The sequence below is a fragment of the Rhododendron vialii genome, chromosome 4a, assembly GCF_030253575.1.
Source record: "Rhododendron vialii isolate Sample 1 chromosome 4a, ASM3025357v1".
Lineage (NCBI taxonomy): Eukaryota > Viridiplantae > Streptophyta > Magnoliopsida > Ericales > Ericaceae > Rhododendron > Rhododendron vialii.
Window position 1 is genome coordinate 33,507,391 of NC_080560.1, and position 26,122 is coordinate 33,533,512.

Consider the following 26,122-nt stretch of genomic DNA (forward strand, 5'->3'; position numbering starts at 1 on the left):
ACCTTTTTCGTTTTTGTCCTTAATCAAATTATTTTCGTGTTTTTTCGTTTTGCAACAAACTTTTTTCTCCTATTAATTCGTATCGATTTTTTTGATTTTATCTTAGATATTTTTAAAAAATATAAGGGCAAAAAGTAAGAAAAAAAATTTAATTTTCCGATCCTTCTCGTCGAGATGAATCAGTAGTGGTAAAAAATTTGTTGCAAAATGAACAAATGCGAAAATAATTTGATTAAAGACAAAACAAAAAAACCCAAAAATCTCTTAGCGAAACTTAGCCTAAATATGTGCTGTTGGGTACAGACACGTGAATAGTTACATGATGCTCTAGTGCATTCCACGATCACGCATTCATATGAATTTCTAATGTAGAGCTCGTTGAGCATCACGGGGAGATGTCCCGAAGACAACCTAACTAGTAATTGGTTGTTGAATTTTTACCACCACCGATCCTATTTCAACTTCGAGTTGTGTTTGCCTTGTTTCTATTTCGACTTCAAGTTTTCAAAAGTTATTCTATTTTTTTTTTAACGGAAAGAAAACACAAGCTATATTGATACAAATCAGATACAAATTGCGCGGCCCAAAGGCCGAAAAACAACAAAACGAGAACAAAAAACAAAAAGGAAAGGCTGCTCAGCTTCAATGTTGAACCCAACACTCCGCTCATGGAGGTGGGTGGAAGATCGCCACTGGATCTGGTCCCGCATTGGATCTACACAGGGTCTGCATCTTGACGTCTTCATCATCACCGCTAGAGAGCCCAAGAACATCATCTCCTGAATCGATTCAAGAGCCAGCACCCAAATTTAGAACTCCAGATCTGAGTCTCCGAGTCCAAATATAATGGGAAGAGTGGGAGAACTACTCTCCCGAAAAAGAGAGCCTCAACCATCTCACAACCATAGACGGAGGAGAGGAGAGGAGGAGGGGAGAAGATGGGAGGGTAAGAGATGAGGGAGCCGTTGGGGGGGGAGGGGAACAAGAAGGGGGATGGCGGCAGGAGAAAAAGAAAAAAAAAGGGAAAGAGAGCTTTGTTTCTATTCCTAGAGAGAGAAGCACTCCAGAACCTCCTCCTCCTGTGCCCTGTCTGTTTTCAAAAGTTAAGTTGGTTAATTCTTTTACAACTTCTGAATCAAAGTACATTGTTAACAAAATACTCCAATTGACATGAACTCGCCTAATAATTGGCTCAACTGGAACTTAGTTAGTCCATAAGGAATTTCAGAGGCTATCCATAGCCTTGAATTCCAAACGCCCACAACGGGGCTCGAACAAGTTGGCACACATTTTGCTGAAAGAAAGTGCTAAAAGAGTTAGAGAAGAGCTTTACATTGATCATTTTCATCTTATTTTAGTTGCATTTTCAGCTGGTCAAACAAGTTGGCACACATTCAAAACCAAAATAATTAAGAACTGACATGAGGAGTTTGAACAAACAGCCCATCAAGTGTATAGAGACCAAATTCACTATGGTTGAATCGAAATTTGACATTCATTTTTTACTACAATTTTGTAGTAGAATTCAGCTATGCAGAAGCAGAACTAAATTTCATCCCATAGATCAAAGACATGAGAGAGATGCTGATTGGTCTAAAATCTCACTACGAAACAACAATGAGAAAGAAGCACTTGATCATTACAGGAGCATAGAATGTCGAATTTCCACAAAAACCTGCTTACAGCTTTGACTGCTGATAGCTGTTTTTCTCGCCTCAACTTCCTCCTCCGTGAAATGAGAGAACAACCATACTTCTATGATCAATCAGGTAAACCAGTCTGTGTAGTCGGTTCCGCTGTTATATCTTCGATATCAGATTCGGGTAATAATCTGAACTTCAGAATCTGATGGAGGCGGGCCACTGGATTCACTTCCTTGGCTGGAGGTTGCTTCGGGTCTATTATGAATTTCCCGGAGAAAAGGTTAGCTTCAGATGGTCCAGTCTCTTCATGTATAACAGGAGCAGATTCTGCCAAAAAAAGGATCTTTCTTTAGCCATTATACAATTCTCATTAAAGCACAACAAAACCATCAGACATGAGCGACTAAATCTGCCGTAAAAAGTTCGTTAACTATTGGTAGAATCAATTTATTTGGCTTGCACAACAATTAGTTGATCCCAAAACAAATTGCACATAGCTCGTTGTTTCCACATTGTGAAGGTCTTCATACTGTAAAAAGCAAGCTAGGCACAGTAGAACTAGAGACCAATCTTTGGTCGGCATGCAAATATGGCTGCCGAAGAACTGTAGCAGAGTGGCTTTTTACGAACAGCAACGATACATCGATGCAAAATATGATCTAGGAAAATGGGGAGCGGTTTTCCTAAACCCAGTTCCCTAATGATGTCAAAACCAAAAACACTCCAATACTAAATATCAAACCGTAAAATGTGAAGCACGTCAATGCTTTGAATGTGAAGCATTGAAGATACCCATCCTATAGGAAAATAAACCAATGGACCCACCAAGACAGGTTGGCCTGTTCTCTCATAGCACATAAACCCGTAAAGAAGACAAGGCTATATTCAAAACATAAGTCCAATAAAAACAAGATATTATGGTGCATGCTAAGAAGGACAACGAGACAAATAAAATTTTAACCACATTCATCACGTTGTGAAATCTAGTCTTGCCTATGCAACATAGACAAGGGTCTTGTTTAATGAGTGGTGAGGGTACCCTTATAACAAAATCTTGAGATAAACTCCCTCCCTCCCTCCCTAAAAGCTGCATTTATCTCTTTGATAGCAGAGTTATGGCTTCACCTTATGGTTGAGTGACCTTATGAAGAGAAAAATAGCTAAGCAAATATAAAGTGCTGGCATAGTAGGAAAAGAATGTGACTCACCGCCTTCAGTGAAAACAAAGCATGTTCCAATTGTTTCTTCATATTCCCCAATCTGTGAGATCAATAAAGGGAAGTAAATTGTAATGCTCAAGCTAATCCCTCACAACCTACTAAGATCAAATAAAAGAAAAGGGAAATAAATATCTACCTGATCAGAAAATTAACCAATGAACTATTTCTAACATAAGTTATCACAGCGACAAATCAAGTTCCCTTGGGGGTACAACAGATTGCCAAGTAAAAAGTGAACTGAGCGGCCTCCTGAGGTCTCAGTGCAAGGTGACAAGGTGAGGACAAGGGTTTCAACAAAGCGATGCAAATGCAGAAGGCATCTCTTGAATCAACTAACATATACAAAAACTCCAATGATTCCAAGAAAAATTATTTATCTAACAATCCAACCACTATCTAAACATGAAATATCCAACAAAACCCAGATGCCAATATCCAGCGAAAAACAAAACATGCAACCAAACGCAACATTCTAAATGCCAATATACAATCACCTATTGACATGGTTCGAACGTGAGAGAATGTTAACAACAATGTAAGGTGCGTTAGATACTTGGTATGGACCAGAAAGTCCAAAAAAAAATAGAAGGGCCATATATGTAAACAATCCTGGGGTGACGTGGCTGATACTTGTCTCAGTCAGTCTTTCTATTTGTTTCAGAATCGAGTATCCAAGGTATCGTTGCACAGTTAGAATTCATCTTTAGAGCAATGATACATTGAGTTAGATAGTATGGACTAGAAAGTCAGAAATGTAGTCTAGGTGGAATGAATCCACAGTACGTTGTTACAGGAAGGATTCAAAACGCAACGAATAGCAATTCTTACAAAACCTTTCCAAACTTTTGACTCACCAACTTTACTTTATTGTCGATAACCAAAATTGGGTTTAAGGTGTCAAGACCCTGCATTAGGAAACAAGATGACAACGCAAGGTAAAAATTCTCAAACAGAACAGAACATTATAATAGATAAAAGTGCACTGGCAAGTGACTGTCATCCTTTGAATAATTGTTGGTCATTAAGTCTTCAAAAAAAAAACAGGAAAAAAAAAAAAAAAATACGTTATGGACATACAGATAGAACATATGGTGCATTTGGTGGAATATGGACTTGCCCAGAAACCCCATCTAAATCAAGCAATACATACTTTTCTTCATCCTCCACATGATCATGGGACGGAGAAATAGCGGCCATTACCTGTACAAGCAAACAACTAAGGGCAAGAAGAAAAGAAAATCTAAAGGCAAGAATGAGAAGCCAAAATTTGAGTCAAACAGATTTTGGAAACTAAGAAATTTTGTAGAATGACCTATGTTACACACTACCCACGAAATAAAGGAAGTTCAAAACTATAAGTCAATGAAGCTGGGTATTACATTTTAACTGCTTTACCGGCTCGGCGGCTCCTAATTCATGAGACCCATTACTAAGTAAAGTCAGAGAATGAGGTGGAACAAACTGCTCCTGACATCACTGACAATAGCCAATACAGACTTCTCATTACTAATTAGGAGAAGGCTTAACATAGAAGTGTTCAACTGATCATCAAGACTCGTACCTTCCACCACACAACTTCTTAAGCAATATGGTGAAGTCCTTTTTATCCAGCCACCATTCAGCATGGTGCTCTGACATACAGGCACAGTGGCACCCCAAAGAGCGGCAATATGGATAAGTGACAGCATTATCCCCATTGAACTATTGAGTTTGTGTGGTCTTATTTGTCCCAGTCTCACCACTAAGGATTACAGACAGGTTATAACACATAAATATTCTCGGAATCATTTACATTATCTTCCATCCCATATCACTAGTAATGGCATGATTGAGCGGTTTCTTAGGTACATCATCAGTCCGATGAAAGAGAAAAAGAAAAAAACAAAATCCTTCTAGAGCAAAAATAAGAAATGCACTAAAGAACAACAAAAAGAAGGCAACAAAAGATGGAAAGAACATCAGATGTAAAAGAAAATATATCCAGGGCACCTCGTGCAAAGATCAGATAAAACTTACAACGAAAAATCATATTAGTAACTATTACCTAATTACGTAGTATAAAACCAAAGTCAAAAACAAAATCTACAGAAAATAGGGAGGAAACTAAGTATCTTTTAAGGGGTGGGTGAGGTTGGAGGCAAAGCATCTCAGAGTCAAACATCCCCATAGTTTTCTTCACTAGCAATCAAAGTGCAAGGATAACGAAAGGAAGTTACTCATCATGGATGCTTGCAATAATCCATAAACTCTGTGGTGCAGTAATAAAGAGTGAAAGAACACCATAAAAGTTTGAAACTATGAGCAGAAAACCAAAAAGAATTCTGATCAGAATCTCCAACCAAAGATGGGACAGCAGTACACCAAACTCCTCTTCAAAAGAACTGACTGCAGAAAACAAATAAACAATACAAAATTCATGACACTTGGCCTTCCTACGAACGCCAGAGTGTCGGCTTTCGAGTGTAAACTCCGCTACGCTTCTTTAGCTCTATTAATTAGCAAGAAAACGAAAGAAGGAAGATGGCAGAGCCAAACCTGCAGAGCGCATCAATTAACAAGAAAATGAAAGAAGGAAGATGGCAGCTCGAAATTCTGGTGTCAAATACATGTTCAAAAGAAAAGAGTGCCAACAAAGTTCGACTCCAAATGAGAAAACTTTACATCAACATACTCCTGAGCCCCGATCATAAAGATACCTTATCATAGTTGTGTTTGGCACCGGAGTTTTATGTCTTGATTGGGATTTGAAAGCCATTTTTATAAAAGTGAGCGAAGATGATCTCCAATTCCAATTCAACAGCTAGATTCCACCATACAGCAATGCCAAAAATATAATTTAAGGTATTTAGATTGCTGGATACAATGAAACTCTCCCATCCTTGACACCAATGAATACCGACCAAATTTTTCAAAAAGACATTTGTGTTTGAAACACCATTGTCCACGCTTTGTTTGTGAAACAGGAACATTTCAATGGTATAACTCTCCCCTACCCATCTTGTTCTAGAGAGAGAAAGTCCCACATCTCTCTAGAAATCTCTTCCAAATCGGCCGATTGGGGGGGAGGCTGCCACCTCCTCGCCTCCCTCCCCTCCTCCTCTTCCCCTTTGTCCCTCCTCGCCTCTCTCCTCTCTCACCTTCATGCTTCCGGGTTCCTCAGGTTTCGGGCGAGGGTTTGTTTAACGGCGAGGTCTCCTCAAGGTCGGCGGCGCCGACAGATGGTGGTTCCCCAGGCTTGTTTTCTTCCTTGGTCTCTAGATCTGAAGGCCTCGATCCTGAGGTGAGGTAATAAGGTGTGCGGTTGGGTTTAGGGGTTTTTTGCTTTTCGTTTCTTTTCTTTGTTTTGTTTTTCCGGCGGTTCCGTTGGCTTTCTACCGGCTGTTTTGGGTTTTCCCCAAATCAGTCCAGTCTGGTACCAGTTTGGTTGTTTCCCCAAATCTGGTGTGGAAGAGGTGTTGGGCAAATAATTCCGGCGCCTATTGAGGAATAGTCCAATGATGGTGGGTTGATTGTGGTCTCGATCTTGCTCCGTGCGCTTCCGGCCTTGCGCCGGTGGCTGTTTTTCGGGGTCCAAATTTCATAGGTGCTTTCTCGGGTTTGAACTAGGAGTCCGGTCCGTTTGGAATTCTCTTCTATCTAGACCTAGATTGGTTCTCTTCTGGCGATTTCGTCGGTTTTGCTTCTGCAAGGGATATCTATGTCAAAGTTTTGGTAGTTTTGGTTCATTCTTGTATCTTTTGATAAAATCTGTATTGCCTTCAGGCTTTGTTATATGAAATGAATTGACTGTGTTAAAAAAAAAGAGGGTATAACCAAACGTTTGTTTTTTCAGTGTCCCGTTTCCCGCGCAAGGAGCACCACACATGAGCGGATCGAAAACAAAGAAAATAAAGGGTACAATATAGGTACACTGAGCACCCAAAAAAGCCGCAGTTTCTTTCCATCAACGGATAGTGAGACTACCAAATAAATTCAACTACTTCACAAACCTAAAGAATGATCATCTTCCAAAGTGAATCCAACAAACCAGACAAGACAGAAAAGAAATTGGAAATAGTAACCCCATGTGGGTCAAAAGTGATCCCTTACTTCAGATTATAGTTAGAGCAAGTCTCTTGGCTCGTTGAATCTTCCAATCAACTACAAGTGGCTTCTTTGAACACTCCCATAAGGGAAACGAGTATTCATCCAGAGACCCAATTATTCCCACAAACTAATAGGTGATTTTCTCAACCACAATCTAATCGCAACTTTTTGCATGAGAAAAATCATACCCGTGTTTAGTCTTGAATTGCTCCTCGCCTGTGCACAAACAAAATCAGAGAGAGAGAGAGAGAGAGAGACTTACTTGAGCTGTGGAGGTTGAAGGGTTTGTGTTGTTCAGCTACTATTTTTCTGTCGCAAAGTAGTCAGAGTCATGGTTGTCTCCCGGTGGTTTTTATGTACGCTTTTTTCTATAGGGCTGAGTTCAGTCCGGGGTTTGGGATTGGATACCGTCAATTTTGTCAGTTCGATTTATTTAGTGCATTCGAACACTTTGGGAAGGCTCAAATTTTAAAGGGGTGATTTTTGATAAAAACATAAACAAAAACACTCTCTTTAAATCTGAGCTGTCTAAAACACTTTTGGACGACTCGGATGCACTAAATGGACCAAATTGGTCGAAGCAAATTGATTGAATCCAACCCCGGTTTGGACAAGTAAATTGAAACATGCTTCTTTGCCATGCCTTACGTGTAATCGTGGTCGTCCAAAAGTGTTATCAAAGTTTTAAATCGGATCCAGATTATATCCGGTCGATGTTTTGGACAGGAAGAGAACCATCCAATGGTAGTTTTTTTTTTTGCCAAACTTGAGATGTAATTAGATGTTAGTTTTAGGGGGAGGGTGGGACTTGAACCCCACACATCATGCATAGGGGAAAAGAGTCATGTCAACTAGATTGGCGCCCCACTTGCAATGGTAGATTTGATGGTTTAGATTTTCCATAAACTTTTGCCGATAAGAGTTTAAAAATACATCCAAAACATTGATTGCAGCAAATGAACAGCCCCCATCAGAACTGTCTCCTCTAGTCCAAAACACATAATGGATCTATTTCCTTCTAAATTTGTAGAAAGAATATTTCTGAGAAGGATATATATTCTTTCTGAGGATTCTTTAAAAAATCTGAATCATTAATGATATGATGAATGGCTGAAATGCAACTGGAGAGACTTTCTGCAATTGGACTACAAAGAAGTCGGGTACGATAAATTTTAGGGGAGTCTAGGGGCCTGGTGCGCGCGGCATACAGAAAGATTTGCTGCGACTCAAAATGGTGTTGTTTTGAAGCCAAAGGAAGGCCAAAAAAACCCTTGTGACCAAGTTAATTTTTCGTAAGTGACTTCTTATGCAAGGACTATGAAGTTTACATTTTTCATCATCCTCATGGATCTTGGTGAACCCAAAACTGCACCAAACGAGACCCACCCACGTTTGAACATTGGAACCGAGCTCATATCCTTTTAGAGAAGCTTGTGGGACTGAAGGGTACAGCTCGTTCATATGCGCCAGTCCACAAGGGCGGAACCACTTGGAGCAGGGCCGGTCTTGAGAATTTAGAGGCCTAAAGTGACTTTTAAAATTGAGGCCTTAGGTTTTCTATTAAAAAAAAAATCAATATAGGTGGTTAATATAAGATAAAAATATTGAACATGGTATTTTAGTTTCGTAATTTGACTAAAATAAAATTTTAAAATATTTTATACCATTAGAAAAAAAATCAAACATAACGAAATACCACTCATACACTGCATTTTTTGTCAAAAGAAAACCTCTCTAGGAGTTGAACCAAGGATCTCACATCCCAATTTCCGTACCTCACACACCACTTGTGCTAGAATTGACATTGTGTTGAAACACGGAACATTTATATAAATATAATATATTTGATTTTTTTTTAATGAAAAATGAGGCCTTGATTTTTTCTAAAATTTTGGAAGCTTAAAGCGTCGGCACCTCAGGCTTTAGCCCAGGGCCGGCCCTGACTTGGAGGCTCCATTGGGCTACAACCTAGGTGGTTTCCCGGAAAACCCAAAATAAAAAGGAAAATGATGACCCATGACGTGTTTTGATTATTAATACATGCCAAGAATATTTTTAGCATGAACAAATGTTCTCAGCATGTACTTAGCGAGTATTAATTATTAAAACACGTCATTAGCCGTCATTTTCCCAATATGTGTGTGTGTGTGTGTGTCTGTATTATTTTAGCCCAAATAATTGTAGCCCAATTCATTTTTTCTTTTAGCCCAATCTATCCCATCAATCAATTTTGGCCCATCCTTCTCAGCCCCTCTGTTAACAAGCGTTCTCTCCCTCTCTCCTACATCCTTTCTATTATAACGTTCTCTTTCGTTCTCTCCTCTCTACCACCGTCAAGGGCTAGGTTATTGTTGATTGTTCAAAGTTGAAAACTCAATTAATTCGACTCAAGGAATTTCATGAAAATCCAGTTAAATTGGCTAGTGTGGTTAGATTTGCTCTTATGTTGTTAAATGCAAAGCATAAGCTGGTGTGCTTAGATTTTTATTGATTTAGTTGATGCAGAACACTGGCTGGTGTACTTAAGTTTTAAGATATTGATTCTTACAATCTTACTTTTTTAGATTTAAATTATATTGGAACATCCAAAAAAACAATCTGGAGCGCTTTTTTAGATTTGTTGATGTCTCTAAGGTTTTTTACGAAAGTATTTTTAATAGTATCCAATGTTCTCTTTCGTTACAATTTGGATATTCACAATATATATGCAAGGTCAAGGGCATGATGGTGCTAGAAATATGCGCGGTGCATGAATAGATTACAAGCCTTATTTCATAGAGATTACCCATATGCAAATTATATACACTGTTTCACCCATCGATTTTTTTTTTTTTGGGTTAACCCAGGGCAGGATGTAAGAGCCCATCGAGGAAAAAGTCCCACATCGGCTAATGTGGGAAATGTTAAATGATATATGATTAATTCTGACCAGTTACTGTATAACTTGAGGTTGATCTTTTGAGTCGCATGGTTAGGCGAATGATTAGCAGGTCGGATCGTTATACACCAAGAATCAATTCTTGGTTCCACCCTTGCCAACTATACCATGCCATGTCTGCTTTTTATACACAAGTTACTCGAAGAGTTGATCGATCTTAAAAAAAGTAGAACTGGAAGATTGTTTGGAACGAGTCCGGCTCCTCTCCCATCCCTATCGAAATTTGAGCAGCAGCTTTGTGATTTTTGTTTTCTAAGTAAAAACTCTCTGTCTTCACTGCGGTTGCCACAAAAGGATCTGCATGTTATAATGGCGAATATGAAACCGGTTTTTTCTGTTCTTTCATGATCTGAATCAAACACTGCATTCAAATGTGTAATCAAGCCAAGTTTAACAACTGACTTTCGACCCAAAAAAAAAAACAAAAAAACAAAAAGAGAATGGAATAATGAATTAATTGAGAACTTTGATCCTGTGCACATATATAATCAATAATTCTATACCTTCTCTGCTTCCCCATACAAACCCTTTCTCTACACAAAAATACTGAAACTTGCATCTGGAAAAAAAAGTCTCTAAAGCTCAGCTTGGAAAAAAAGGCAGGACTGTTCAATCGCTTTTTTCAGAATCGCTTCGTGTAGAATACTTTTCTCGGGTTTTTTTTGGAGGACTTTTGAGGAAAATACCGCGTTTTTTTGCCTCAGAAAATAAGCACAAATGGAAACGACGAGCATTTTTGTTTCGAAAACTAGTTTAAGAAAAGTATTCTAAGAACTGATTCTGCAAAGCATAACCGAACGCAACCGGCACGGTGCCATTCCTTATGAAAAAAAACCCATGTTAGCTGGCTTTGAAGCAATGGGTTTCATGCACTTTACAAGGGGAAGCCAATATGTATTTCTACCTAAGAAAAAAACTAAAAACCCTATCTTTGTGCAGATGCCTTTAGATTCGGTCTCCGATCGAGTCCGAGGCTGCTTATGTGCTCCTGAGATCTGTTGCAAACACAACCAGGGTAAGGGTTTGCATAAAAGTTTTCCTCCAGCTTTGTTGATTCTCCTGGCAATCTAAAATACGGTGCTCCAAGTCTATCAGAGTGCAGTCTCTTAACATTTGATGAGAACTTTTCCCAAGAAATTGCACCCTCATCCAATCGATCAATCAATCTCACAAAATTCTCCCTGCAATTGGAAAATGGTTCACATGTTGATGATCTTCCTGTTGATTTAGGAAGAAAATGGAAAACAATATAGCCGAAAATTCTCTCGAGAAACGTGAGTGCTGTGTTGTCTGGCTATATATCTTACATGAAATTTTCTAGAGGTTTAAAGTACTTTGCTGGACATTCGGACGCTCAAAAAGGGGTACGAAATACGGTTTTTTTCACGGCAAGGGTATTTTAGTTGACATGACGGTTAAATGCATTCGACACTTACACCCGATACTCGTGCTTTAGTTCATGAAATTTGGGCTGACAACATTATATATGTTTTATGTTCTGTGCTTCTAGCATTACTGAGAATCCATTGACAGCTTGAGAGATTAACGCACCTGTCAGGGTTAATAGTCTTTCGAAACCCTTCAAACCTCCGGTGCCCTTGCACCGCCTTCGCCATATTCCCATCGTAGGTGTAAACAAACACGTCACTTTCCAATGCTACAATGTAGTCCAAGGCGGCAAGACGATTCTGAAACTGCTTAAAAAGCTCCAGCTCTTCTCTGGTTGCAAGAGTCGAATGAGAGAAAACGTTTGGGAATTCAGAACGGAATGCGTTCATGCTGCTACCGCCATAAATTTCCCCAGCGACTATGTATATGGTGGTGGTTGAAGGGTACCCCATGGCCTTGAGGAATAAGGCTGCCTCCCTTGGGGACATAGGGCATCCCCCTTCGAGCCGCCTTGCTTTGCTGTCTATCTCCTTTTCTTTCCAATGCTTGACATTGTACCTCATAGTACGAAGGTTCCCAGCGTCTTCTGCAGTTAGGTTGTGGCTGCAGCCGGTGAATGCAAGCATATCTTTCTCATACCTACAAGGCAAAACACCGGTTTATCAGTTACTCCTCGGCTGTAAACTACAAAACAAGGACACTCCATTTTTAGTTGCCGAAGTATAGAATATCAACACAGTTACGAAACAGAAATGCCAAGATAAAATGTCTCGTTTTCTATTCGGAAACTGACCTTTCATTGTTTGATCTGTTTCTTTATGTTTTTTGAACGCACATTGTGTCACCTGTTGAAATTAAATTATAGGAACAGCCCAACTGTGATATCAGTTTTGAAAACCACATTTCTAAGACAAGTTTGTTTGTACAACATTACTCTTGTCGTTCCTAATACATTGGCCGACACGTTAAGAACACAAACCAAGCATGTCTGGTGTTTAGGTATGTCGAAAAACAATGCTGATTTTATACATGCTCGTTCATAGAGGTCTACTTCTAAAGAAAGGTATAGTTTGTTGACAACGTTGCAAATTTCCGAGGTCCCCTAGGATACGACAACGAAGATGAAATGGCCGAGATTCTTCTATATTGCATCGCAGGTAGAGAGTTGCTCTCTAGTCCGCGCTGAATGAGTGATGTATAGACTATGCTTCAAAAGATTTACGATATTGAGATGATACTTTTAGTGTGTTGCGCGCATCACCTATTTATCCATATATCCATCTACACAGCAAGCAAAATCACATATTGTGGTATTACTGCCATGACTATATCTTGATCACTTGAAAATACACAGTTCTTCATATCTGTATTCATGTCGTGCCCGTGTTTTGTTTTAGTGAACTATGTACCTTAAATGGAGGGCGACATACGGCTCACTGTTTTTCCTAAGCCTATCCACGAGCGTGCGCCCAAGCTCCTCAATCTCTTCGGTGTATCGTAGCGCCTTGTAATTAGCTCGACACCTAAGCTTTTGTATAGAACTCGCGAGGCCATTATTAGCAAGCCGTGAATCAGTATGCGTAAACTTGATCACCTTGTGCTTTTTCAACAGCTGAACCATGTCTCCTCTGTAGTAACTAGCCTGCATGTTATGAAGCATACTAAGACAATGTTTCATTTAACTAAAATCATGCCTTCAATAACAGCAAATGCTACATACAAAACGCAAGATGTAAAAGAACATCGTTATGTTCGGTGTACCTAGTTTTTTCCGAATATTTTTGTACCTTAGACCAGGAAATGGGTGCCTTAGAAACAGGCTTGATTGTCGCATGGCTTGGTGGCAAGGATTCGACTATGTCGATATCGTCTTTCAAAACTTTAATGAAGTGCCTCCAATCGAAAATGTCCTTAAAATCACTGAATAAAAGAACTGGAAATTATTGAAACATCATAATAATTTGTTGTGAAAAGAAAAGAAAAAAACCAATTTTAGTTGACAAGGGCAGGGGGAAGTACCTTGGATCTGTCCAAAAGGACTTATGATCAAGAGAAGGAAGGACCAAAGTGGCATTCATGATCTTTGCCACAGCAACCATATCACATATCTGAAAATGAATCAGCACAAACAATTTGCCAAAGAGACAACTTTACAAAAATAATTTTTGTACAAAATGAATGGACAATAATTCTGTAGATCCATAAAGTAAAATCTATGTACCAAATTCATGTATGACCCATATAAACGCTTTCTCAGCTTTTCTTATTTTATTTTATTTTAAATTTGGATACGAAAGAGAAAAGAACTTTGTCAAAGACATTTTACCGGTGGAGCACTACTTTGCCACATATTTGGTCGACTTTGGCAGTCTAAATGGCTCATTGGTGGACTCGCTCTAGAGTGAATGGTTATAGAACGAGGCGGCATTTTGTGGTGTTTTTACTTCACCTAAAACTCTTAACATCTAGGATATGAATTTCTGATTAAAAATTACTAAGTTGTGAAGTCATGTTCCAACTTTATAAGCTTGGTATATTAAATAAATATGTTTTTTGCCTTTGGGGAAAAAAAATAATAATAATAATAATATCTTGGCTTAGGCAATATTGAAGCTTACTCCTGTTCTCATTTGATTCAATCCACCATTGGCATGAACTAAAATATAACCATTTGTTGCAGAGCTCGCCCCTAATAAAAGAGTTTTCAAAATGTGAATTAGTCAAACAACTATGAATCAACTCTGAATTGCAAGAAAACAGGGGAAATGTGAGAAGTGGAACCATACTGATTTGACTCCTTGGCCGAACAATGCACTGGTAAAGGCTATCACTGTTTGGTTTCATCCATATTTCCGGTGTCTGCAAGCAAAACAAAAAGTTAAACATAATTGCCAAAAAAAAAACATGAAGAGAGAATTACAAGAGCTCTCGCGCTGTCTCTTGTGCGACGCAAAATGAGACCTACCACAGTTTCCTTTAACAACTCAACCCGTTAATTTCATAAGTTTTGATATGTTTTTTTGTCCATGACAAGTCTCAAGTTGATTAGATATCGGTAAACGCTTGGCCGGATTATAGTCAACAGCGAAGGAAAGGGTTGGTCATATACTCTACAGATTGGGAAATCCTGTAATGCAAGGCACCTTGTAGGGCTTACACGGGCTATCGATCTTGACAAGAATGGTTGAGATATGATTTTTAATTATAACTGGTAAGAATCATTAATTACTGGTCATAATTGATTTTTAATGTGGATCATTGATTGGTAAGATCGACTGCTGTGTGTTGCTCTACACATGCACTACACGGGGGTGCACTACAGCACCTCGGATCCATGACTATACCCTTCATTTCACCTGTGGCAAATATGCTGATATCAATATCTTGATATCCGATCATTTTTTTTTTCCCGCATAGACGACACAGATCAAAATTTCCAAAATTGCTGGTTGGGATAGTCAAATGAAATCATGAGATGAAATCGTGAGATGAAAGGATCTTTAAGTTGGTGGTCTGAGTTGTTGTACCAAGAGGTCCGAGACACACAGGCCTTCATATTTGTAATCTTTTCAATTGGGACTTTTATTTTGATCTCTCTATGAATGTAATCTCCATCCTAATTCATGATCTTGATCTTGACAATATAATGCATGCCAGGATTTTGTGGGCAGTCCAGTATTTTTCGACTATACACCCTCAGCGCAAGGAATTACTAGGTTCAATTCGATAGCAATTAAAATCAGGGGAATCCAAGCAAAACTCATTCAATCCGAGGACCAATAATGCAATTTTTCCCAATACGAAAAAAGAAGGAGGTTCTCTTCACCTTAACTTAAACCTGAAAATTTTGTTCTTATTTGAATTTTTTTTGCATTTATTAGTTTTGCGCCAAACTTTTTATGAGTTATTGGATCGTCTCGACGAGAGGAATCGGAAAATTACAATTTTGGTACTTTTACTCAAGTATTTTGAGAAATAACCACTTTTTAGGGCAAAAATGACTCGAGATGAATCAATAACCCTCAAAAATTTGGCGCAAAACTAACAAATGCGAAAAAAAATCAAATAAGGACAATTTCCAGATTTAAGTTAAGCCCAAGAGAACGTAGTAACAAGCTGATAGCGACCGAAAATATTTGGCAGCATATCTATATCATTATCAGAGGGTCCGATCTCCTTTGTCCCGAAAATCCTGTGCCTTTGTGCCGATGGATTTCTCAACTCCAACGACAAAAAATCCCTTGATACGGAGGAACAAGGGTTTTCGGCAGAGGGAATCCAGAATCCATTAGCAGCACATGAGAATGTAGTGACAACTGGAGGAAGGAATTGACAATTCCAAGTTTGAATTCTTGTTCCACTAATGAAATGGGAATTAGTACGACGACTTGGAAACTTTAACAATCCAAGTGGCGAATGGAGGAAACACGAACTCATATTCCGCATGCTTCGTGGTGTGAAAGTCAGAGTAGAAGTGTATCAAAAGTCTCTCTCATGGAAAAAAACAAATACTTCTACGCGTCGGGAAACGGGTAGGAAGGTACGTAAGCCATATCGACTCCATACATATGATTGGATGCGCTTTGTTTCAGAATGATTCTCTTAACTTGACTCTAAATTCTGAACCACAAATTGAACGAATCAATCGAGCACTAATAGTCAATAGGCATGGTATTTGATTGGGCTAATTTTTTTACTGAACATGGACCCTCCACGCCGAAGCCAATACGTAATCGGATTGTGGAAAAAGTAATGCCCGAAAGCAAACCAAAAAATGATTTGGAAAGCCAACCTTCCACCGCGGGTTGACTTGCCAAACTTCGAAAAGCTTAAAATAACACACGTTTTTGCCGCCTCCTGCTGTCAACTTGTCGGTCCCAAAAATTAAAAAACAATTTCCTAGTCCAGCAGAACTAAAAAGAATTTGAAGAGCCAAGTTGCAAAAATTTGATATTTTGGTAACCTTCACATTGGCCCCGTTTGCTAGCACTTATATGAGTTAGCTTTTTCGATTGTAGCTTTTTAATTATTCGCTTAAACAAATTGAAATAAAGTTATAAAAGTGTTTGTTATAGCTTTTCATAAGTTGTAAAAAAAAAGTATAACACGTTTGCGTGAATAAGCTATCAAATACTGGCTTTTTATTACAAACGTCTGAAAACTTGAGTTAAGAATAATTGATTCATTTTAGGATTCTATTTTCAATTCATTTTATAATAATTTAAAATAAGAAAAAAAAAATTCAAATTGGAGCTTAAAATAATCTAGTTGTTTTTGGGTTAAATAAGCTAGAAAAATCAAATAAGTGATTATTCAGAATCGGTAACAAACACTCTTCATTAGCTTTTTCTTAAATAAATTAATTAATTAAATTGAATTATAAGTGCTAGCAAACGAGGCCATTTTACAGTGTATGAGGAGCTATTTGGTCGTAAGAATTCTATTATGTTTCAGAAAGTCTAAGCATCCCGACCAAATCCCCGACGCCGCACCGGGCCCATTTCGGCCACCGGACGGCTGATCGGAGCTGACCAAAAATTCTATAGAAAAAAATTGAGTGGGCCTATGGAAAAATCAATGGCATCCGATGTGTGTAGGTGACCAATCCAAACACTCTATTTTTTTGTTTAGTGGACCCAACGCAGCGTCAGAAATTCGGTCGGGATCCCCGGTCGGGAACTGTAGTCTCTCTGATTATGTTTCCACGGAATCTCTGATCCTCTGTTTGGTTGACGAGACAACGGAAGAATGTGACATATTCCAGTTGTCACCTACCACTAGAAGATTACTATTGGATTACATAATCATCAATTGTAGTACTAATTTTATTGGTTATTGGGTCAAAAAAATATTCAAGTTTCATTTACTGGCCACTGGATAATTTCAAACAAACTTAAAACTCCCACTAACATTTTCTTATTTTACTGATCAAATCAAAATCATTTTTCTTGTTTGATCAATAAGATTGGCCAATTAACCCGAGGGGTTTAGCCAAGTGATCGTGAGAAAGCAATGAGTGTTCCTCCATGAGATCACATATTCTATTTCTACGGAAACCAAATATTCTAAACTTTGGGGTTGCTGAGAGTTATGTCCATTCGTTAAGTTCAAAGCTCCGGAATTAGTCGAGGTGCGCACAGACTGACCCGAACATCCGATTACAGAGAAAGAGAATACATATTGATTACCACTGGACTATCACCTCAATTACAAGAAAAGCAAACGCTTTCTGGTTTTTTTCTCGAATACTACTTAACATGTGGCATAGCACTAGCAGGCGATCCTTCAACATCTGAATTTCATATGACATAAATCTCATACTCGTTTTTGAGTATTGGAATTAAAAATATATATATTTGGCCGTTAGTAAGTCAATTGGTATTTGGTAAAAAGGCATCAACCAAATTCCCGTTCTATTATTTTCCTGTCATTTGTTTGGAAAATGGCTGTTGGTAGGTCACTGGGAAAAAGATCATCAAACTGATCCTCTGTTTTCTTTATAAGGAAAGAAAGAATGTACTAACAGAAAATTTAATCAAACCAAATCCCGACGTTTTTTTTATTACCAAAAGTCTGCGTTGATAGTTGTAGGTAGCGATATTTGAACCCGTGGCAAATGCGTTGGAGTACTGTCTACTAGAGGTGAGAATTTCCGATACGACACGATAACTTGACACGAAGTTAGTGGGTTATGATCAGCTATTTTTGACACGAAACACAATAATACGACACGCTAACACAAAAAAACTAAACAGATTGGGGTAGTGTGGAGAGAATTATGATACAAACACGAGATGACATGACACAACACCACGCGGGATGGAAATTTATGAAAAGACACGATTATAAGACACAAACCGGACATGAAATTAGCAGGTTAGGATCGAGAGAATTCTGACACGAACACAAAATGATGGCATCCCTAGTGCCTACTACTTGGCTACCACCCAACTTGCCAAAAAATCCCTACATTTTCCAGTTGCTTAATCTAAACAAATCCCCTTCTTCTTCTTTTCTTCAATTTCCTCTGTTTTCTCACAAACCAAGAGAGGAAAATCAATGGAAATCGTAAAAAATACTTGCCGAGTATTTTTCTCCATAGTTTTGTTTGATGAGAAAGAAAGAATCTATCAACAGAAATTCGGAATTTCTGCAACTACTAACTGGCAACTACTGAATTTCATCTAAATCAAACCTCCTACTCCATTTTCCAGTTGCTAAATCAAAACAAATCCCTTTTTAATTCAAATTCCTCTGTTTTCTCAGAATCCGAACGAGGAAAAACAAATCCATTTTAATTCACTTTATCCCTCCTGAATCGCTCATCTAAGTTACCGAAACTTGACTAATATATTCTAGTGACTACTTCACCTATTGCCAATTGATTTTATGGCGGAACCCTCCATGAAAATCCAACCGTTCTGATGAGAAATAAAGAATGCACTAACATAAATTCGAAATTCACCAACAACCCACTTCAAAATTTCATCTAAATTCAACCTCCTACTCCATTTCCGGTTGTTCTGATGAGAAATAAAGAATGCACTAACATAAATTCGAAAAATTCACCAACAACCCACTTCATAATTTCATCTAAATTCAACCTTCTACTCCATTTTCTGGTTGTTTAATCAAAACAAGCCGCTGTTTATTTCAATTTCCTCTGTTTTCTATTTCAATTTCCTTTGTTTTCTATTTCAATTTCCTCTGTTTTCTCAGACGCCAAACAAGGAAAAAACCAATGAAAATTTCGTTAAAGAATAAAAATAGAACATTTACCGGGTATTTCTCCAGCAATCGCTTGGGCATGGCAGAACTAGACGGACGCTCGAATTCGGGAACGGCCCTGTAAGCAAAATCATCGGTAATAGTATGGAGAATCAACAACCCGTTACTCTCTCTCCTCTCCCCGTTATCCTCTCTCTCTACATTATTATTGCAACCCGCCATGAACGAAACCTTAACAAACACCGAGACCACCACCATCACAATAAGCGCACACAGAACCGTCCGTCCAAAATTCCTTTTGCCCGATATCAAACACTGGTCAACCGCGCAGGGCCCCCGCTTTCGCAGCATTCGGATCATCTGGTGGTGGTGGTACACGCCGCTGTGTACAGCGGCTGCGGCGGATGAGTTGTCGAATCCTCCTCCCCCGTCGCCGTCGTCGATTCCGTTGAGAATGTAGTAGTCGACCCCTTTCTCGGCGTCGGCGTAGTCGGCCACGCGGCGGCGGCGTGGGCTCGGGCAACCGTTGCAGGAGGACGTGGTGGTGGCGCCCCCGCTTGACATCCACGGTGAGCGGTTTTTTTCGTTTTTTGGACGGAGAAACCGCTTGCTTTTGTGTTGTTGAGGGGTGTTACCGTCTTTTTCTTTTGTTTTCTCCCTCTCTCTCTCTCTCTCCAGATTAGAGTATCTTTCGGCCTACGGTGTATGGGCAAAGGCGAGGGTGCGAAATAAAAGGCGAGGAGAGAGGGTAACCCGCCGTTTTATGTGAGAGATCGAACTCCTGAGGTCTGTGATAATATGGGCTTTATATACAGCATGCTATCTCTCGCTCTCCTTCTCTCTCTAGAATTTGGAGAGAGAGAGAGAGAGAGAGAGTCGTGCAGCCTTTTTATTTTATTTTATTCTAAGAGTCATGATGTGGTGGCCTTGGGGGTAGTTTCGGCAACGAAAATAACAGGATACATGAAACAAATACGTACATGAAGGTGTCTGAAATTAAAGTGAAATAGGTAGTCCAGATTCACATCAGTACCCTATCAAACCTTCTTCGGCAAGGAAGAGGGGAAAAAAATGCTAGCTCTGGCCTTTCTTTTTTTGTTTCCACCGTGAATGCCCAAGGGGTGTACGGATCAGATTATTTCCCTCATCATCCAATCAAAAACATGTCATCTATGCTAGCACTAGATAATTCACAAGAGATTTCATGTACGTACAGCCTGGCCCCAAGATCAGGTTGTCAAATTTGAACTTGTTAAATTTCAAACTCAAAATGTCTGAGTTTACAACTCATTATCAGTGCAATTTGAGCTACCCCTTGGCGTTTAGTTTTGGCCTTTCAATTTTCTATGCCCATTTCAATGATCGAAATTGTTCATTGCTCATTGTGTGAAGCTGGTTGAAAAGATCAATTACTATGAATGTTTTGTTTATGTATTATAATTAAAATAATGATTAGAATATACCTATTTCGAAGTAAATAGACTTTGATTCGCTATATGAGACTGTTTCTTTAAGATAGGTGTGTTTTCTAATCGTACTTATCGATATTCAAAAAACGTGATTTTTGACACCGTTATACTCATTGACCGCTATAGATAAGAGATTCCGATTGTTAAGCTGAGCCCGAATAGAACCTAACATCGACAAAGCTGATAAGAGTTTTTCTCCAACTGAGAGAGGATCCTCTTTCTTGGGGCAAAATGCTGTTATTAGTTTTTCTTCAAGTGATGGAACTAACCTGGATTTCTGTAGGGGATGAATCTACTTCAGTGAAATTCACAGTTGAGGAGTCAGGAGTCATTTTCACACTTTTCTCCTTTTAATAAATTTATTTTTTATGCCTACTTCAATAATCAAAATTGCTTATTCTTCATTGTGTAATGCTCGTCGAAAAGATCAATTTCGTAGAATTAAAGGTGATCTATTCTTACGTTAATAAATTAATAATTAAGATATACTAACTTTGAAGTTAAAATATGCCGATTTGCCGTGTTAAGATAGACGTGTTTTCCTGGCGTCCTCATCGATATTCAATAAACGTGTCTTGTGACGTATTTGAACATTTCTTGAACACTAGTACAAAATAAGAGATTCCGATCGGTAAACCGAGGCCGAATAGATCGAGTATAAAATTGACAAAACTTTTTAAGTGTTTTTCCTCAATTGAAGAGGGTCCTCTTTCTTAGGGCAAGATGCTTTTTACGCAAGTGGAAAAGTTTTTTCTTCAAGTGATGAAACTACCCTGGATTTCTGTAGGGGATGAGTCTAATTCAAGGAAATTTACAGTTGAGGAGTCATTTCACACTTCTCCTTTTAATAAATGCATTTTGTTTCTATCCTTATTTTAGTGAAAACCAAAAACAGTCAAGTCACCCAAATGTGTAGATATTGGAAATTTATTTGATAAGAAACAAAAATCAAGTCGTTTTTTTATACACAACCCAAATGCATAGATTATTTTCTTTCTTTTTTTGGTTATGTAAAACTTATTAAAGTGACGTATTGGAATATTTGTTTTGGGTTTTCTAATTTACGATACTTGAAAGAGGATTCTCAAGTGACAAGTCATTTGATTTTGTGAATGTGGCATTGGGCACATGAATAGACATAAATTTTAAATAAAACGTGTTCATGAATCTAGGAAATTAGTGGATGCACCATTTATTTGGAGCACGATTCAAGAATTGTATTTGAGCCTTTTTGTCAACTGAGGTCACAATTATTAAATCATGACTATACAGTTGGAGTACATTCACAAGTACTCCGTAATATATACAAAGTCATTGGTGAAGAATTTATGCATGCCAGCTTTCTACTTAGAAAGCGTCGATGATTTAGTAAAATACAATCAATTAATAGTAAATCATTTTTTGAGATTCTGTATCTGAATAGTAAATCATTTTTTGAGATTCTGTATCTGACGTCCCTCCCTTGCTATTTTCCTGATAAGCTTATCTATGTGTAGTAGTATAATACTAATACTAATGTATTGTCCTCTCATTTTAAAAGAAAATATCAAAAAATTCCGCATGACATCTCCTTAGGTCTATCGCATTCTTCTCTCCCAATGGGGAAAGGATGTATGGCAATTGTAGAAAATTTGGAAGATATAATTGGATAACATATAATCATATATGGTTAAGTTTGATTTGTAGACTTGGTAGAATTAATCTTATTGTTTAGTTGCTTAATTTAATTATATGTTTGTGGTTTTATTATATGTTGTTTTGTTTGGTGAAATTATGATTTCATGACTCATTCCTCATATAATAGCTAGCTAGAGATATACAAGAATATATTCAAATCAGGTACTCCACAAGTTTAAGACAAATCAGCTAAATTATTAGCCCACAGGACCTTATCAACACAATAGTATCAATACAAAAGGTGCGTTTCCAAAGTCAGAAGAAACTAAGATGAGCATGTCCTCAGCAATCACACTACTTGCAAAAGAATTTAATTACTTGAATACAACATAGAAAAGGGAAAGCTATATTTAATTTCCTTTCTTTCTTTCTTTTTTTCTATGGCCAGGATGTTCAGATCAGCTTATACGCACGTCAACTAATCATCTCCCATTTCTAGTTAAAGGCACAGGTCATCCACGCATGAATTAGGGAATTCACAAGAAATTATTTTCATGTCTCTTGCCCCTCAAATCATGAATAGAACACTTCGGGCCGCTGCAGCCTTTGAATTCCCCGTCATCATGAATAACAGAGTCGGCTTACTTAAGCGGCCTAACTCCATGAATCAAATCATGATTGTGTAAGGAAAATCCATCAACCCATCGGCTTACTTAAGCAGCCTAACTCTATGAATCAAATCATGATTGTGTAAGGAAAACCCATCAACCCATCGGACTGACCCTCGGGATATTTTCCTTTCATTTAGGGGAACTTTGGAGCACGAAAAGTCACTTTTAAGTATATATGGCACTTACATTCAACTTTAAGGTTGAGGAGTGATTCTATGCATTCAACTTTACGCTCTACTTTCGCCCAAATATCTATTCCATCTATCTTCTACTATTCTACAAAGGAGAGCGCCCTTTCGATATGAGTTATGGATTATCCTTTGAGGCTGACTCACATATTGCTCTTCCGAAATTACCATACATAAAAAATACGTCTTAGTTAACCTCTACACCCATAGTTGTATGGGCAAATAAGTAAAATACATGGCACAATACACTCGCGGGCCGCGTCCAAACTTCCGACATATACACAAAATTTGAACTGCCCTCGATCAGCACTAACCAACAACTTGCAACTCTCTCTCTCTCTCTCTCTCTCTCTCTCTCTCTGATCCTCAAATTGTTGCATCATGCATGACGCTGGAAACTTGGAATGCTAATATGTTGTATTCTGTTCGGGTAATTTGATTTTTAATTTGACCTTTGGTCAATCATGGATCATATTGATGTAATAGGGGTTGAACACAAGATCATATCGCGAACGCGCAACATCGCTAGCTTGTGCCCACACTTCTAGTCTTTACTATGGGACTTTACTGGTACAAACATATCGAATTTTTTTCGCCTGTTCAAAGTCGTTGGATCATCAATGACAGACGAAGGGGAGTTTTATACTTTTACATGAATAAAATTAGGACACCTTGTTTTATTGTCAATTGTGAGATAAGTTTTATAGGGTAGTGATTTTCATACTGTCCTTTTTTTTAACCACGCTAATTTTTTGTCTTCTTTTGATGTAAATTCACAATGTTGCCTTTACAAATGTGAGAGAACAATTGGAAGGTTAATTTCGTAAATTCACATCACAAGAGGAAAAAGTGAGTGTTGATATAGAAAATAGAGTGTAAAAATCAATTACCTAATTTTTAAGATAAAAAAAGTTGCATAGGTTTGCATACTTTTTCGTCTTTAGTCAAATCTAGAGGCGGCTTTATGTAGATGAATCCATGGTCAACTGAATACCCGAATAAAATTTTTTTTTTAGAATATATGTAAAAATTATGTGCTAGCCTTTCTTTGAACACCCAACATAAATATCAATGAAGACCCAATTCTAAAAGTCTTGAACACCTAACCCAAAACTAATTGAACACTCAATGACAACCCATCAATCTAGGTAATTCATATTTGAACACCTAACATATTACCTCAAGTAAAGCTCATAATCAGTAAAAAAAATTATAAAAAGAAAGTGAAAAGAAAAATCTATCGGTGTAAGTATTATACTCTGCGTTCTCTCTCCATTTTTATTATCGATGGTCTAAATATGTTAATTTTGCATTCATGACAATAACTACTTTTTCTTTTTCTAATTAGCTTATAAAATTACGGACCAAGCTTTAAAAAAATTCAACTACATTGCAATCCCGTTAACTTGAATAATATTCCTTCGAATTTAAGACTACGATATACAATCTCATCATGTAAAGAACAATAGATTTTCGAGAAGGTCAACCCAACGTACTCGCTACAATTTTTTCAAGAGGGTTTTAGTAGATTAATACGTTGGCACAAAATATGAAAACTCAAAACTCATCTAGGACAACTGTAAAATTTTAACCCCTACATTCTCGAAACACATGCAGTCTACTACGAAATACAACAACTTTCAAAAAAAAATTAATTTTTTGTTTAAAATTAGGTTTCAAGTTCTTATTTCGCCTCGTAGTTAATTTTTTTAGAATAGAGGTTATGTTTTTTGACCGTACTATTTATGCAACTAAATGAGCTAATATATAAGCTAGTAGAGTTAAGGTAATTTCTGAACACCCTATCACAAATTTCTGGAGCCGCCACTGGTTAAATTTTTTAATATTTTAACAAACTTTTCTTACTTAATTTTTTGAATAAAGGTACTCTGTACGTATTCAAAAAGTAAGAATTAAATTAAAAAAATTGATAAAAACCAGTAAGACGAAGAAATACGGATGACGAAGCAATCAAAAAAATTAGAAATACAGTAAGTTTTTTGAAGGAGAAAAGAGCAAAACTCCAGGAAAAAAGTATGGAAATCGCTCTTACTGTTTGTTTGTTTGTTTTTCTTTTCTTTTTTTATATGGTAGGGTCTGTTTGTTTGATCGTAGTAATACGTACGGAATATCCAATTTCGCAGGACATACATGTACTCCGTCAATCGCATTGAATTGGTGAAAAAATCTCATATTTGTCACTTTTCTTATTCTAATTAGCAATGAAAGATATCTTGAAGCATAGGTATTGAGGATTTATTCCATAGTAATGAAAAACTCAACAAAAGATAATAAAGTTAAAAACATCTTAAAGTGATGTCGTATTGAAAATATCTTGAAGTTAATTAGATCATCACAAATCTATTTTCAAAACATCTACATAAAATACACTATTTCACAAAAAACAAAATACACGATTTCATATTTATTGTGCATTCATGTGCTGTAAAGAATTTTTTGTGTGAACCGTTATTGATTTTTACTTAAACCAACTTAGGTGATTCTAATGGCATTCCTTTATAAACAGATAAATATGTTAAAACATTAATTTCAAATGCAATTTTACATGTATTATGCATATTTTTATATATACATATACATATTGTGTGTGTGTGAGATATTGGGTAATTTAAAATTTTAAAAAATTCATTAAAGTTGAAAAAATTTAAAAAGTAGGTCTTTAGTGCTTTTAGGATGATCTAATCTGAATATTTACAAATTTTGTTCATATTATTATAGCAATGATGAAAAAAGCTTTAAAAAATAACTACGAATCTATAATACCCTTTATATTTGGCAAAAAGAAGAAGGTCAAACTCACTCTAAAAATAAAAAAATAACAGTGATGAAACTTGTCATTCATAATCTGATATTAAAATATATCTCGAGCTAGCTTATGACAACAAAAATCTCATTCCATAAAAGCTAAGGATAATTCCATCAAAAAATTAGAATAATGACACATATCATTAGTACTTCAAAAATTATTGTCGGATACCAATATAACATGTTTCAACCAAAAAAATTGTTGTGCTAGCAAAAAATTAAATTTGTTCAAATAAATTTTAGACACTACAAGAGCACAAAAAGTTGAAAGGCCATAATTAATGTTGAAGAAACTAATTTGGAAAGGTGAAAGAGATGCAAAAACATAATATATATATAAAAGTGAA

At 37.3% G+C, this 26,122-nt stretch overlaps 2 protein-coding genes and 1 non-coding gene across 12 annotated transcripts; all 3 read right to left on the reverse strand.

The window, feature by feature from the left end:
- Positions 1 to 1,451: 1,451 nt before the first annotated feature.
- Positions 1,452 to 7,338, reverse strand: LOC131324808 (uncharacterized). 10 transcript variants are annotated; one of them, XM_058356931.1, is made up of 6 exons: positions 7,212 to 7,274; positions 5,292 to 5,398; positions 3,941 to 4,063; positions 3,697 to 3,768; positions 2,852 to 2,903; positions 1,452 to 1,970 (listed from the first exon to the last, which is right to left on the reverse strand). In XM_058356931.1, exons 3-6 carry the CDS (start codon positions 4,058 to 4,060, stop codon positions 1,762 to 1,764), a joined length of 453 nt encoding a protein of 150 aa, XP_058212914.1. In that variant the 5' UTR covers positions 4,061 to 4,063; positions 5,292 to 5,398; positions 7,212 to 7,274; the 3' UTR covers positions 1,452 to 1,761. The 10 variants fall into 10 exon arrangements, with proteins under 10 accessions (XP_058212914.1, XP_058212919.1, XP_058212916.1 ...); XM_058356936.1 differs by having other exon boundaries at positions 3,928 to 4,063; XM_058356933.1 differs by lacking the exon at positions 5,292 to 5,398 and having other exon boundaries at positions 3,718 to 3,768; positions 7,212 to 7,338.
- LOC131324983 (small nucleolar RNA snoR26) lies at positions 5,004 to 5,095 on the reverse strand. The gene has a single exon (XR_009199558.1). It is a non-coding gene; the product is annotated as a small nucleolar RNA snoR26 (small nucleolar RNA).
- Positions 7,339 to 10,319: 2,981 nt separating the features above from the next.
- LOC131324810 (O-fucosyltransferase 19-like) lies at positions 10,320 to 19,834 on the reverse strand. The gene is made up of 8 exons (XM_058356940.1): positions 19,056 to 19,834; positions 14,063 to 14,135; positions 13,895 to 13,965; positions 13,296 to 13,384; positions 13,064 to 13,196; positions 12,686 to 12,918; positions 11,439 to 11,915; positions 10,320 to 11,068 (listed from the first exon to the last, which is right to left on the reverse strand). Exons 1-8 carry the CDS (start codon positions 19,566 to 19,568, stop codon positions 10,813 to 10,815), a joined length of 1,845 nt encoding a protein of 614 aa, XP_058212923.1. The 5' UTR covers positions 19,569 to 19,834; the 3' UTR covers positions 10,320 to 10,812.
- Positions 19,835 to 26,122: the final 6,288 nt, after the last annotated feature.

Excerpts from the sequence above, each read along its gene's own strand:
- LOC131324808 (XM_058356930.1), bottom strand. The coding sequence starts at position 4,060 with ATGGCCGCTATTTCTCCGTCCCATGATCATGTGGAGGATGAAGAAAAG. Across the intron at positions 3,769-3,940 it reads ATGCACCATATGTTCTATCT|GGTCTTGACACCTTAAACCC; the intron begins GTATGTCCATAA and ends TTCCTAATGCAG. Across the intron at positions 1,971-2,851 it reads CTTTGTTTTCACTGAAGGCG|AATCTGCTCCTGTTATACAT; the intron begins GTGAGTCACATT and ends TTTTTTTGGCAG.
- LOC131324810 (XM_058356940.1), bottom strand. The coding sequence starts at position 19,568 with ATGTCAAGCGGGGGCGCCACCACCACGTCCTCCTGCAACGGTTGCCCG. Across the intron at positions 12,919-13,063 it reads CACCCATTTCCTGGTCTAAG|GCTAGTTACTACAGAGGAGA; the intron begins GTACAAAAATAT and ends CATAACATGCAG. Across the intron at positions 11,916-12,685 it reads TATGTCGCCCTCCATTTAAG|GTATGAGAAAGATATGCTTG; the intron begins GTACATAGTTCA and ends TTTGCCTTGTAG.